The sequence below is a fragment of the Saccostrea echinata genome, unplaced genomic scaffold, assembly GCF_033153115.1.
Source record: "Saccostrea echinata isolate AGI-Se365-2 ecotype Australia unplaced genomic scaffold, CSIRO_AGI_Sech_v1 ptg000059l, whole genome shotgun sequence".
NCBI classification, from domain to species: domain Eukaryota; kingdom Metazoa; phylum Mollusca; class Bivalvia; order Ostreida; family Ostreidae; genus Saccostrea; species Saccostrea echinata.
The window spans coordinates 888,900-904,770 of record NW_026889808.1 but is presented as its reverse complement, the minus strand read 5'-3'; the positions used below and the strand labels follow the sequence as shown (position 1 = coordinate 904,770).

The 15,871-nt window shown below is 37.0% G+C and overlaps 1 protein-coding gene across 5 annotated transcripts; it reads left to right on the top strand.

The window, feature by feature from the left end:
- Nucleotides 1-602: 602 nt before the first annotated feature.
- Nucleotides 603-15,483, top strand: LOC133174753 (serine/threonine-protein kinase 26-like). Of its 5 annotated transcripts, none has more exons than XM_061309841.1 (10): nucleotides 603-940; nucleotides 6,133-6,372; nucleotides 9,314-9,479; nucleotides 11,899-12,053; nucleotides 12,162-12,347; nucleotides 12,706-12,851; nucleotides 13,541-13,622; nucleotides 14,067-14,507; nucleotides 14,649-14,857; nucleotides 15,295-15,483. In XM_061309841.1, the coding sequence occupies exons 1-10, from the start codon at nucleotides 932-934 to the stop codon at nucleotides 15,302-15,304; spliced, it is 1,644 nt and encodes a 547-aa protein (XP_061165825.1). In that variant the 5' UTR covers nucleotides 603-931; the 3' UTR covers nucleotides 15,305-15,483. The 5 variants fall into 5 exon arrangements, with proteins under 5 accessions (XP_061165825.1, XP_061165826.1, XP_061165830.1 ...); XM_061309842.1 differs by having other exon boundaries at nucleotides 14,649-14,906; XM_061309846.1 differs by lacking the exons at nucleotides 603-940; nucleotides 6,133-6,372 and adding an exon at nucleotides 6,969-6,997.
- The last annotated feature ends 388 nt before the right edge of the window (nucleotides 15,484-15,871 follow it).

Below are 15,871 nucleotides of genomic sequence, written 5' to 3'. Positions count from 1 at the left end.
CAGTGTTGAACACGGATGTATTTTTAAGAACATTCAAACCATTTTCCGTATATCAATAAAACTGGAACTTGAATGTTTGAATTTCTAAGTCGATTTGGAGTGTCTCCAATAGATAAAGTGCCGTGAGGTTTAAATTTTGGGCGTTTTCTGACGAATTTTGCTCTATATAATCGATCCATGTTGAGACTCTTCTGAACACTTGTTCAGGTAAATCTTTACGACAGATAGTACACTGAAAAATGGACAACGGGAGATTTACCGAATAAGACTTCTCCATAGTAGAAAGTGCAAATGTTATTAAGATTTTAATCTACATGTATACAGATGCATGGTGTTTCGGTAGCACACAGGCGGGGTGGGGGTTCAATATGTCTTAAATTCTGAGAACATAAAGAGTTTTATTATTATTATTTTTTTTTTATAAACAACTAGTTCGTGTGGAGCCCTTCCCCCACCCCACCCCCTCTTTTGCGAGGTTGGTCCCGTCCATTGATCGCTAACTGTGACGGGGTTACCCAAAGAGTGCTTGAACTTTCGCAGAACTGCATATCACGATTCAACACAGAAATTTTAAAATTCATAGCATGCATGAGTCATCATGTTTTCTTTTTGTGTAGTGATTGTCACTTTAAGACGTTGTGCGGCTTGAAGTATTTATATCCCATTTACGACGAGCCGTGAACCGTTTTCTGGGGTAGCCTTCTCTCCCGGGAATTCCTGACCAACAAGGAAGTCCTCTAGGTGGCGGGTACGTCGCCCTTAATTGACCGGATCGATACATACAGAGCAAGTTGGCAATTATTCAACGCTGTCAGATTGTTCCGGACGGCATAAATTTCCTTCCTGGGACCTGACAAGGACCTAGGGTCAGTCTCTGGGGTCAAGGAGAATTTGGACCAGCTTACGTCACGAAGATTTATGCTTAGAAACGATGTCAAAGGTAGGTAATAATAATTTTCTCCCGTAGCCTAGCTCAGTCTGAATATAGATTTATATTACCTGTGTAGGTAAATACTTGTTTACGTACATACAGACACTGATAGCGAAGTCTAGGTGGATCCAACAGGTTTTGCACTCAAGAGATATCAATACACATGTATTATGCCGTTCTGTGAATGGACAATTTCTTGTAATGTGATGTTGTAAAGAATATTTACGAATCCTAGCTGACGCAAATACATAAATAGGATCGAGTGACGTTCCATTTAATATGTATGAGATTGCTATAAAACGAAAGTTTTCCAATGAAGGGTATTTTAGTACACTGGTGCAAGAGAGAGAGAGAGAGCGTCCTTTCATCTTAAGATTGCAGTTGATTAGGTATTACTATAGATTTATTATGGTCAATATATGGTCAAAGTAAGATTTCTTCAATAAGTCTAGCTTGTAGTTCATGTATTTCATATATATTTTCATTTATTTTGCTGTGGTAATTAAATCTGCTAGGGCAATAAAGTATTTGTTGCTCACAAAAGAAGAGGAAAGAATAAACTATTTTTTTTTCATTAAAACAAAATATAAAAACAGAAGAGGAGGATGAATTAGACCCCCCCCCCCCTCCAACACAACACAACACATAACTCAAATATTCATCATATCGATCATAAGCTATGAGAGACTAAATGACAACTAATTAAGTATTTATTACCTGGATATGATTGTTTAATTTGATAATTCTGTAGGACTGCACTCACAAGCTGCCTCAGGTATCACTGTGTATCTATTTCACGGGAATACCCTGTTTACGGCAGTGTGGTAGTAATGAGACGCTTAGAAATGTGGAAATGACAGAAGGATTGGAGTAAATGCACTCCTTCGTTTAATTATAGATTTCCAACGTCAGTAGTTTTAATTTTTAGACGAAAGACAAATTACAGAAAATCCGGTCTTGTTGTTAGTCACGGAGTGTATAATTCACTCTTTATAAAATATCCGCAGTTGTACTTTACTTTCCACAAAAAGGATTTCCTCTCTACGTAATGAACTGTAACACTTTTGTTATTTGAATTCCGGGGGCGGATCCAACGATAGACATCTTCGGAGCGAGTGAAATACGGTGGCGGATCCAGTGATAGACTGCGTCTTATGTCCTTGTGTGAAATTACAAATAGACAGCATTTACTTTGTAAATTTTTTTTTTTTTTGTGATTTAAAATTTTAATTGATAATCAACTTGTAATTTTGCCTGAGGTCCGACCCCCCTTCCCCCCACTCCTTTCTGCGTTCTTGTAAATAGATAAAATCAGTAAAAACAAACAAACAAACAAAAACAGAATTGTCACTTGTAACAAACACGTATTTTCTCGATTTATTTCATTTTTAGCTCACCTCGACGAAGTCGAGATGAGCTTATGCTATACCCCCGGTGTCGGCGTCGGCGTCGGTGTCGGCGTCGGCGTTAGCGTCGGCGTCCCAGGTTAAAGTTTTAGGAGCAAGTCCCATTCCCAAGTAACTATAAGCCCTACCTGGACCAAACTTGCATGGATGATGCATCTAGGGATGGACACTACCACACTTGCTTCGGATGCTGGATCTGACCTAGATTTTCCAGATGAGTGACCAGGTTAAAGTTTTAGGAGCAGGTCCATTCCCAAGTAACTATAAGCCCTACCTGGACCAAACTTGCATGGATGATGCATCTAGGGATGGACACTACCACACTTGCTTCGGATGCTGGATCTGACCTAGATTTTCCAGATGAGTGACCAGGTTAAAGTTTTAGGAGCAGGTCCATTCCCAAGAAACTATAAGCCCTACCTGGACCAAACTTTCATGGATGATGCATCTAGGGATGGACACTACCACACTTGCTTCGGATGCTGGATCTGACCTAGATTTTCCAGATGAGTGACCAGGATAAAGTTTTAGGAGCAGGTCCATTCCCAAGTAACTATAAGCCCTACCTGGACCAAACTTGCATGGATGATGCATCTAGGGATGGACACTACCACACTTGCTTCGGATACTGGATCTGATGTAGATTTTCCAGATGAGTGATCAGGTTAAACTTTTAGAAGCAGGTCCATTCCCAAGTAACTATAAGCCCTACCTGGACCAAACTTTCATGGATGATGCATCTAGGGATGGACATGGCCACACTTACTTCGGATGCTGGATCTGATGTAGATTTTTAGATGTGTACCAGGTTAAGGTTTTAGGAGCAGGTCCATTCCCAAGTAACTATAAGCCCTACCCGGACCAAACTTGCGTGGATGATGCATCTAGGGATGGACACTACCACACTTGCTTCGGATGCTGGATCTGACCTAGATTTTCCGGATGAGTGACCAGGTTAAAGTTTTAGGAGCAGGTCCATTCCAAAGTAACTATAAGTCCTACCTGGACCAAACTTGCATGGATGATGCATCTAGGGATGGACATGGCCACACTTACTTCGGATGCTGGATCTGATGTAGATTTTTAGATGTGTACCAGGTTAAAGTTTTAGGAGCAGGTCCATTCCCAAGTAACTATAAGCCCTACCCGGACCAAACTTGCATGGATGATGCATCTAGGGATGGACACTACCACACTTGCTTCGGATGCTGGATCTGACCTAGATTTTCCGGATGAGTGACCAAGTTAAAGTTTTAGGAGCAGGTCCATTCCCAAGTAACTATAAGCCCTACCTTGACCAAACTTGCATGGATGATGCATCTAGGGATGGACATGGCCACACTTACTTCGGATGCTGGATCTGATGTAGATTTTTAGATGTGTACCAGGTTAAGGTTTTAGGAGCAGGTCCATTCCCAAGTAATTATAAGCCCTACCCGGACCAAACTTGCGTGGATGATGCATCTAGGGATGGACACTACCACACTTGCTTCGGATGCTGGATCTGACCTAGATTTTCCGGATGAGTGACCAGGTTAAAGTTTTAGGAGCAGGTCCATTCCAAAGTAACTATAAGCCCTACCTGGACCAAACTTGCATGGATGATGCAACTAGGGATGGACATGGCCACACTTACTTCGGATGCTGGATCTGATGTAGATTTTTAGATGTGTACCAGGTTAAGGTTTTAGGAGCAGGTCCATTCCCAAGTAACTATAAGCCCTACCCGGACCAAACTTGCGTGGATGATGCATCTAGGGATGGACACTATCACACTTGCTTCGGATGCTGGATCTGACCTAGATTTTCCGGATGAGTGACCAGGTTAAAGTTTTAGGAGCAGGTCCATTCCAAAGTAACTATAAGCCCTACCTGGACCAAACTTTCATGGATGATGCATCTAGGGATGTACACTAACCAACCTGCTTCGAATGCTGGATCTGACCTAGATTTTCCACATGAGTGAATTTTAGCCATATTTTAACCAAATTAGCATGGATGATGTATCTAGGGATGGATACTTCCAGACTTGCCTTGGATTCTGAATCTGACGTACATTTTCCAGATGAGTGACCAGGGTAATTTTTTGGAGTAGCTATATAATATTATGGCCTGTTATGATTAAACTTGCATAGATGGTGCATCTTAGGATGAAAACTTCCAGATTTGCTTTGGATGTTGGAACTGACCAAAATTTTCTTGATTATTAAACAGGTCAAAAGTTTTTTGAGCAGATCTATAATTAAATCAAACTTGCATGGATATTGATCTTGGGATGTACCCTAACTAGAAAAAAAATATGATGTGAAATTTGCCTTACATGTAGATAACATTCGTCGAGGTGAGCTTCGTAATCTTTGATTACCTATGTTTATAATTGACTGAAAATTCGTCCGCATGCATTGATATTCTTCCAGGTCCCTTGGAAGCGAAAGCAGTTTTGGTGTGGGAGTAAGGGGGGGGGGGGGGTCACTACTAAACAGAAATTTCTTGACAAACAAATCTTTAAAAAAAGATATTTCTGAGAGGACACGGTCGTAAATTTGAAATTTTTCTATTGTACTTTTCATATTGGCAAAATTATTGGGGATACATTCCCATACCTGGTTCTTAGAGAACTGCCTTTTCATGATATCAGTAGTTGTCGAGCAGGCGCGTAGCTGCCTATACGCAAATACGCAAGTGCGTACACATCATTTTCCAAAAAAGGGGGGGGGGAAGATAAGGAAAAAAAAAAAGAAGAGAGAATTATTCGGAGAAAAAAATTTCAGTACCATCCAACAAATATTCGTGTTTCAATTTATTCTGTGTCATACTGTGTCCATTTAAATTTTCAATTATCGTGGCTGTATGATAAAATTTGAAATCTTTTATTTAATAACTGCCAAATCCAAATAAATCATTCATTATTTTGTCATTGTTCTATCATACATTGATATTTTTTTTTAAGATCTTTGAAAAATTAAATTTCAGCCACATCGTTGAATGCTATGATCTACTAGTATGATTTACAATACGATATTTTTTTTGTTCATAATTAAAATTTTGTATACGTGTTTTTATACATTAAGAATGATTATATGATACCAATTAATATATCGGTTAAATTTTTAGTCTCAATTATATGTACAATAAGTTTCCATGGAATATTGATTTTCGTTAAAACAATAAATATTACTCTGTCTTTTATTTCCTAAACAAAAACTAAATGGCATAATTTTCATATTGAAAGAAAATGAATGAAATATTTGGTAAAACTCCGGAGCTTCTTGGCCCTCACCAGCAGGCACGTAGTGTCAGGGGAGCCTCCCCCTACTTATTCCCAAAACCTAACCTTTTACTATTGAAAATGTACATTGAAAGGGTGGACCCCCACTGTTTGTTGCACCATTGTTAAATCATGGTAATTTGGTAATGTATTAATAAAAATTTGGTTTATGAAAGATGGACACCCCCCCACCCCCCCCAACAAACACACACAAGAAATAGGACTTCGAATTTTGACAATCTTCCTTTTTCGTCCTTGCTTGACAAAATTGTTAAAGTTGTAATTTTTTCCTGGCTGGCAAAAACTATATTACGTGTCTGACCAGAGCCCTAAAACACTGGGGGGGGGGGGGGGGGGGCTCAAGACCCCCAACCCCCTGCCGTTCTCTGCGTACACATCAATTCTATTCTGGCTACGCGCCTGTCGAGATTTCAACCGTGGAAACTTAGACACACACGCACCTGTTCCACGGGGAGGTATAAGTATATACATGTGTATAAGTAGATACCTTTGTTTAATTTTTACAGATCGGCAATGGCGACTCGGAACTTAAGCGGCGGTTCCAGAAGATGGATGACCAGATCGGGAAGGGATCTTTTGGGCGCGTCTATAAAGGCTTGGATCTGGACACCCAGGAGATTGTAGCAATAAAAATCATCGACTTAGAGGAGGCGGAGGACGAAATCGACGACATCCAGCAGGAGATGAGGATTCTGGGGCAGTGTGACTCCCCCTACGTCACCAAATATTATGGGTCATTTGTACAGGTAAAACTGACCTCTAGATATGTTCTAGTATCCGGGGGGGGGGGCAGTGTGACTCCCCCTACGTCACCAAATATTATGGGTCATTTGTAAGGTAAAAACTTACCTCTAAGTATGTTCTAGTATCCCGGGGGCAGTGTTACCCCCCTACGTCACTAAATATTATGGGTCATTTGTACAGGTAAAAATTGACCTCTAAGTATGTTCTAGTATCCTGGGGGCAGTGTTACTCCCCTACGTCACCAAATATTATGGGACATTCGTACAGGTAAAAACTGACCTCTAGATATGTTTTAGTATCCTGGAATAGTGCGACTTATCCCCCTACGTCACCAAATACTATGGGTCATTCGTACAGGTAAAAACTGACCTCTGGATATGTTTTAGTATCCCGGGGACAATGTGACTCCCCCTACGTCACCAAATACTATATGGGTCATATGTACGGGTAAAAACTGACCTCTAGATATGTTTTAGTATCCTGGAATAGTTTGACTTATCCCCCTACGTCAACAAATACTATGGGTCATTTGTACAGGTAAAAACTGACCTCTTGATATGTTTTAGTATCCTGGAATAGTTTGACTTATCCCCCTACGTCACCAAATATTATGGGTCATTTGTACAGGTAAAACTGACCTCTAGATATGTTCTAGTATCGGGGGGGGGGGGGGCAGTGTGACTCCCCCTACGTCACCAAATATTATGGGTCATTTGTAAGGTAAAAACTTACCTCTAAGTATGTTCTAGTATCCCGTGGGCAGTGTTACCCCCCTACGTCACTAAATATTATGGGTCATTTGTACAGGTAAAAATTGACCTCTAAGTATGTTCTAGTATCCCGGGGGCAGTGTTACTCCCCTACGTCACCAAATATCATGGGACATTCGTACAGGTAAAAACTGACCTCTAGATATGTTTTAGTATCCTGGAATAGTGCGACTTATCCCCCTACGTCACCAAATACTATGGGTCATTCGTACAGGTAAAAACTGACCTCTGGATATGTTTTAGTATCCCGGGGGCAATGTGACTCCCCCTACGTCACCAAATACTATATGGGTCATATGTACGGGTAAAAACTGACCTCTAGATATGTTTTAGTATCCTGGAATAGTTTGACTTATCCCCCTACGTCAACAAATACTATGGGTCATTTGTACAGGTAAAAACTGACCACTGGATATGTTTTAGTAACCCTGGAAGAGTTTGACTTATCCCCCTTCGTCACAAAATACTATGGGTCATTCGTACAGGTAAATACTGACCTCTAGACTTGTTCTAGTAAAAACAAATCTCTTTAGATGGAAACGGATCTCATTTGGTTAAAGCAGACCTCTTTTCTGGTTTGGACGGTTAACTGTTCTGGTTCAACGCACCACTATTTTAGTTGTAAGATTTTTTTTGTTTCTGAAAAAAGGAATTTGAGGTCGCATACGATTCAATTCTGTGGAGATATTTTAATCAAAGAAAACAATGTAAAAAGTCAGATCTGAGGTTAATCTTAAATTGAAGACTGGTTTGTGTGTTTATTAATTAGAATTTACTGTCCTGAAACTGAATTTTACCTTTTAACTCGACTACGCCGAGAATAAAGCAAATTACCAAAGTATTCAAAAGTAAAACTTGAATATTAAAAGGTCCAGTAGAAAAGTGCCCATTGATCAAATGTCCCATAGTAAATTATTCAGTGGCAAAGTATCCAAAAGTTAAGAGTCCAATGGTTAAGTATCCAATGGTAAAGAGTGCAGTGGTAAAGTATCCAATGGTAAAGAGTCCGGTGGTAAAGTATCCAATGGTAAAGAGTCCGGTGGTAAAGTATCAAATGGTAAAGAGTGCAGTGGTAAAGTATCAAATGGTAAAGAGTCCGGTGGTAAAGTATCCAATGGTAAAGAGTTCAGTGGTAAAGTATCCAATGGTAAAGAGTCTAATGGTGAAGTATCCAATGGTAAAGAGTCCAGTGGTAAAGTATCCAATGGTAAAGAGTCCGGTGGTAAAGTATCCAAAGGTAAAGAGTTGGGTGGTAAAGTACCCGATGGTAAAGAGTCCAATGGTGAAGTATCCAGAGGTAAAATACTCAGTGATAAAGCATCAAATAATTAAGTATCCAATGGTAAAGTACTCAAGGAAAAGAGTCAAATACATGTAGTTAAGTATCCAATGTTAATGTGTCTAATGCAGTGTAACGGTAATGTTTCAATTGATAAAGCCTTCAAAAGTAGAATGCCCAAAGGCCAATGATGAAGTAACCAATGGTGAAGTATAAATGGTGAATATATGGTATGGAATCCAATGGTTGAGTAACTAATGGTAAGGTGTCCAGTTGGTATAAGTAACCAATAATAAATAATTCAGTGTTAAGTGTCTTATACTAAAGTACCAAGTTAAGGACCCTATGACAAAGTATCCACTGGTAAAATGTTTGTCACACCCGTCTTGCTGGTATGTTTTTCAGGAAGCAGCCTTGTTTGATTTCATACAAACTTTCTAGAAATACAACATCAACTGTACAGTCTTTTATACAAAAAAAATGTTTCAAAATTAAAATGGTTAATTTTTTAAAATTAGAAATGAGATCCAGGATATTAGTATTTTTTTGAAAGCATAATTATGTGTTTATCTTTTTTAAGTTTAGAACATTAAAGTTTCTTAATTAGAGGCCTATGGTTATGTTCCTATTATTAACAGAAGAATGAGATTTTTGTCGCAATCCAAAGATATCTTCTATACTGCGTGTAGAGTAACTTTACGTTTATTTTTGAACTATGAGGACTTTGTTTCGATAAACAAGAAAAGTGTGTTCGATGGAGCTTTTTTCCTAATTGTTTAGAATAAATGTGAATTCTTTTCTTTTTCTTCTATAGTTATGAATTGCAAATATGGCTTGAAGTGTAGTTTTTCTCATCAAAGTAACAACATGTACATGTACCAATTTTTTTTTCAGGGATTTAAGTTGTGGATCATCATGGAATATTTAGGGGGAGGTTCTGCCCAGGATATTATTAAAATGGCACCGTTTTCTGAGCGGGACATTGCAGTAATACTGAGAGAAATATTAAAGGGAATGGATTATCTTCACAGCGAGCGAAAAGTTCATCGAGACATAAAAGGTAAATCGCAGAACATAGAGAACAGAGCGTCGTCGAAACCCACGAGTTTTCTTTCTGTTACAATTCATTAATTTTAACACACATTGAAAATAGTGTACCTGAGAGAATATACATGGGTTCTGAGGATGAGGTTGAAGTGAACGGATGAACCAACCAAACCAACATCAAACATATGGCATGGGGTTTTGTAAAAACTATAATAAATTCCTGACCAGGCAATATTTTAGTGTATTTAGGACCATTGCCATCGAAGATCAAAATGATTTTAAACGATTTTCTAGAAAATAAAATGTATATCATCAATTAACAAGGTTTCCTGTTAGATATAACTAATAAATCAACAAAGTTCCATATTGGTATAATAGATAATGAATTATCAAGATTTCATACATATGCAATGATTTTTCAAGGTTTCCGTATAGATGAAGCTCATGATTTCGCATTTTCTTTGTAAAAAGCCAGTATATTTTTGCATGCCTTCCTCCCTGCAGAAAGCCAAAGATTTAACATTTTCCCTGTACAAATAGTTTAGCAATTCCTGTAAAAAAAAAAGCTAAGATTAAGGATTTACCCTATTGAAAGCCAATGATTTAGCGTTATCCCTGTACATGTAGAAAGCCAATAAGTAAGCGATAAGTTCTGTAAAAAAAATATTTAGTATTTGCCTTGTAGAAACGAATGATATAGCGATAAGTCCTCTAACACAAACAAATGATTTAGCGTTTGTCTTTGTAGAAATCCAATGATCTATTGATGTCCTGTAAAAAGAAAATCCATTGATTTAGCATCCCCCCCCCCCCCCTGTATATAAAAAGCCAAAAGATTTAACGTGTATCTCGTAGAAAGCCAGTGTTTTCCCACTGCAAAGCCAATGCTAAAATAGCGTTTTTCCGACTACAAAGCCTAAGATTTAGCATTTTCCCTACTAGAAGGCCAGATCGGTAAATTAGCTTTTTTCTCTGTAGAAAGCCTATACTTTAGCGTTTTTCCTTGTAGAAGACCAATGGTTTAGCATATTTCTGTAAAAAGACAATGTTTTAGCGTTCTTTGTATAAAATTATTGGCTAAGTGTTTGTCCGTTGGGAAAGGCAATGTTTTAGGGTTTTCCCTGTTGAAAGCCTATATTTTAGCTTTTTTCTCTGCCCCCCCCCCCCAAAGATTCAACTATGTTCCGTATAAAAAGCTTAGTATTTGCGTTTCCAAGAAATTGCCAATGCTTTGCGCCTTTTTTGGTAAGAAAACAATGTTTTAGGTTTTCTGTGTAGAAAGCTTAAGTGTTTTAACTATTTTTCCCCGTAGAAGATGAGTTAACTAAAATCTTGAGAAGTACTATGTTTTAACGTTTTACCCTGTAGAAAGCAAATGATTTTGCGATTTTCTTCGTAGAAAGTCAATGATTTAGCGTTTTTCATACTAGAAATCTACGTTTTCCCTTATTAAATGCGTTGTTTTAGTGTTTTACCCCTTAAACAAGCCACTTCTTAGCGTTGGTCCTTGAAAAAAGTCCATGCTTTATCGAGGGACCCCGAGAAAACCAATACGCAGCACTGTTAAGGCGTACTTCAAAGAAATCAACAGAATATAAACGTGCATAAATACATACCTTTTTAAACTGAATTTATTTTTGTAAAAGTACTATATTATTTTATGACTTTAACATTCTTTGAAATAACATTGTATACCCCGCTCTGTACTGAATTTGGTTTGGTCACGTTATTTGATAGTCACGTGATAAATGCATGTAATATGTACTGTATGTAGGTCACAAAGAAATTTCAATATCGCAAGGGCATACCCTAGTTAAAATTAAAAATTAAAGAAATAGATTTTTTCTATATAACTTGTAGTTTATGGAAAGTGCTGCTGCTTTAAATAGAATTCGCATTTTATTAGTTTAAATTTCAAGTTATCTGGCTAATGTCGAATTATGTGTGACCTTTACAATACAACGTATTTTATGTATTTATTAAATTATGCTATCGATTTCAGGAAAGCAGCAGCACTTTTCAAGTTAAGGAATATGTCCGTTATGTGTATTCAAAAACTGGTCAAGATCTATTAAGTGTATGCCCTTTACCATGATGACGTCATGTCGACAAGTGCAATGCGATCAGTGACTTGTTTATATCTTGCTGTGTGGGATTTAACTAGCGACAAAAATGAATGCAGTGGTTAGTTTTGATGTAGTTCATTACTCTTATGCAGTTTAGAATCGCAATTTATTTTATTTTCTGTTATTGTGAGGAATTGCTATATTTGTGTGATGTCACGGTAAACTTTTCCCGTATAAATTAGGCCCCGCCCCCTTTATGCAGCCTTAACAGAGCTGCGTATTTAAGCGAGCTTTCCTATAGATAATCATTTTAGCAAGGAACTGTAGCTATAGAGAAATCCAATGAACTGCCTTGTATATTTTTAGCTGCCAACATCTTGCTGTCCCATAGGGGTGACGTCAAACTAGCTGACTTTGGGGTGGCGGGTCAGCTGTCAACAATAGGGAAGGCGGAGACATTCGTAGGCACGCCCTACTGGATGGCTCCCGAAATAATCCGAGGACAAAAATACGACACAAAGGTACACCAAATATATCTGAGCTATATTTCATGAAATACATGTATCAGTAGTATTAATACAATTTTATCGTAAATTCATGAATAATTAAAAGTCATCCTTTATTTCCAGGCAGATATTTGGAGTCTCGGTATAACTGCTATAGAATTAGCCAACGGGGAACCGCCTTACGCCGATGTCGACCCGCGAAAAATTATATTTCAAATTCCAAAGAAAGACCCCCCTCAACTGACGGGCAACTTTACCCAAGGGTTCAAAGACTTCGTTAAGGACTGTTTAAACAAGGACCCAAAGGATGTAAGTGCAGAACTAGAGAATGAAATACCAATCCTGAAATACTGTTTAAGGAAAGTACTACGAAGAAAGTAATACCACTGCAAAGCAAACATCTCAATATTAAAGATTTATATTGACGGAAATATCAAGAATCTCTATAATTATACTATGTTGTAATAAATTCTTTCAATAATTATCAAGTGAGATCTATTCTTCTTGGCGGTTATGTTTTATAATGTGTGATGGTTGTAAAAAGGTGGCATGTTTTTAAACATGTAAATCTTCCTCCCAAATGCAATCATTATATAATATGTTCTAGAAAATTCTTTTTTTGATTTGGACCGCAAGTTTTCAGATTTTTGTTGCCTTATATTTACAGAGGCCCACGGCACGTGACCTCCTGACCTATGGTTTTGTGAGGCGCGCCCGGAAGACAAACAGCCTGCAAGATGTAGTAGATCGCTTTGCGGAATGGAAGCTCCACCGACCGCCGTCAGACAACGATTCCGATGACGAGGACACAAGGTCATCTCCCTTATCTCAGATTTTGCCCCTTTCGGTTCACTACTCTTTTGTGAATTTCCAATTTTTGTCAGAAATATTGTCATATATTAAGAATCAAGTCCGGTTGGGTGAGCAATACATGTTGGTCACTCCCCCTTAAGGTACCTAGTCCTTCTGATAAGAGAGATAAATTTCACGGGATAAATGACTATTAATCCTTTACAAGACTATAAAATTTAAAATAAAACAATGTCAGTCAAATTACAGCCCGCAAAGTGTGCTGAAAGTATGTGCATTTTAAGTATAAATTTAAATTCTTTTGGAAAATCATAAGCGATAAGGAAACATTTTATATGAGTGAACCTTAATGGTTTTTATTAACTTTTGTCATGTAAACTTATCGCATTTGACGCAAAATTTGGTATGAATTAAAGGGTTTAGTAAGACAAAATATTCGTAAAAATAATAAGACTTTATTAATAAAAGGCTTATGGACCACAATGCTCACCTGATATCAAAATATGTAGATTTTAACTTCAAATATTTTTCACATTATGACTGTGTAACAGAGGTTTTATTATATCGTTTCAGTGAGAGATTAGACGAGACAGATATTTCACATTATGACTGTGTAACAGGAATTTTACTTGTATCGTTTCAGTGAGAGATTAGACGATACAGATAACAGAGGTTTTATTTTATCGTTTCAGTGAGAGATTAGATGATACAGACGCCGTGGATTACTGGAACAACACGGTGAAAAACCTCGAGGAATTTGTACAGGAACACCCGGTGAGGCTGAACATAAGAGAGAGAGAGAGAGAGAGAGAGAGAGAAATGAAAATTCACATTAATTTGTTTGTACAGAGTGCTTACTGGCAATCAAAGTAAAAAGACACATTCTAGAATGGAATATCCTTTTTGTTGTTTAAAATAATACTGAAATTAAGGTTCATCGATACTCTGATAAGAGAGATAACTCTTAATGACATAATTCTCTATTATTTCTTTACGTATTTGTCAAGTTGAAATGTCTTTTTTGTCCAGTTTTGCCTCGCAAACTATGCTATAATTGTTTGTATTTTACTTAAAAAATACATTTCGTTTGGAAAGTCATAAGAGTTAAAGCGCTATTTTATATGAGTGAGCAGAGGATTTATGAACCTTAATGAAGTGGTAAATATAAAGTATTAGATTCTTTCAAAATGTGAACAAAATATTTTTATGTATCTGTAGTATGACACTGTTCGTGAAGACCAATTTGAAACGTTAAGAATAAAAAATCCAGCAGAGGACGCTAGTGTTGTTTTACCCAGCATGCAACAGGAAAATTCACGCGTCAAAATTCCTGCAGAGGAAAGGTTGTCAGGGAACTATGAAGAATATAACTATGCCGTCGTTAATAAGACTTCAAACCCGACTAAAAATAAGATCTCAGAGAAAACTAATACAAACAAGGAAACAGAAAACAGTGTATTAAATGGCACAGACACAGAAATCAGGAGTACCCCTAAGAAATATGAGGAAGACATTGATAGTGATCCGGACTATGAAAACGTTGAAGACATAATGTACACTGATCGAGATATCACCGACGGACTACAATCATCCAATAATCATATCTTCCCTCAATCATCTAGTACTCTCTCAATAACTGTGATACCATTACTAACGAGAGTAAGTTATTTTCATTTTTCCAAATAATGCAAAATTAACTTAAGATTAATAAAATTTGCAGTCGAAATATGGCTGAAATACTGCAATATACAATCAATGAATGAAATATATTTAAAAAACAGCAAATCAATTTTATTACAGCTTAAGCTTCTCTATAAAGAAGATTACGAAGAACGAGGCCAATCAGCGGAGCCGACACAGATTGTGGAAGAGTTGTTAAATGCATTTCAATTGGCGGAGACGTCATGTCCGGGATTGACAGATGAGTTTGTTAGTGGTATAGTGGAAATTCTTACAAAGCCAACGCAGGGGGCGCTGGAGATTAAGCGGGCTTTGGAGAAAGTCAGAAGGTAGCTGCTGGCTGACTGTAAACATTAGAATGCGCATGCGTGAATCCAGGTGGGACAGTTGTGTTGACTGGATTTACCATCAATTGTTGGGAAATTTAAAATACATGTATATTTAAAAAAAAATGTTTAAAATATAACAGATTCTAGATTTTCTTCTGAATCAGCAACAGTATATATATATATATATATATATATATATATATATATATATATATATATATATATATATATATATATATATATATATATTTACAAATTTTAAAATAACTTAAAATTTAAAGAATTTTTAAGATTTTAAAATATTCTTTTCAAATTATTGGAATTTGAAAATTTGGAATGGTTGATTTAATCACTTATGAATAAATAAATCTGAAAAAGTGAAAATGATTACAAACCAACTTAAAAGTTATTTAGTAAAATTTTCTTTCTTCTTGCAGTCCTTCGTAGCCATCCGACCAACTCCGTTAATAAAATGAGTTTTGTTGGACATTTTTAAGAGGAATGAAAAGAAAAACATCTTTATTTTTCCATTGTTATGGCAATTTTGCTTAAATAAGATTGACGTTATAACTTTGTTTCTTGTTGTGTTCTGTTTAAAAGTGTTTATTAAAGAGAATTTTTGCTACCATGCATGTTTTCATTTGCTAGGCTAACCCCTTTGAGGGTTAGATACATGTTTCTTTGAATAAAGGAGTTTTTCAGATCCATATATCAAAATTTAAAGGTAAGCTTTGTGACATTCATATTTGTTATAACTTCAGACATGGTATATACCTTTATATTTTGGAGTTGTATACCCTATAGGAATTTACACGGCCACTCTTAGCGACAAAGCTAAGTTCCAATTTGTACCTTTCAAAAACATGAGTAAAATCTCTGTATTAACTCCTGAATAAAGGCAAAAGTTTAACTAAAATTTAAGACACCATCTCACAAATGTAACCCCACATTAAGTACTACTCCTTTCTCTAGACAACGAAAATACTGGATCTAGAAACTGCATGGCAACTGTAT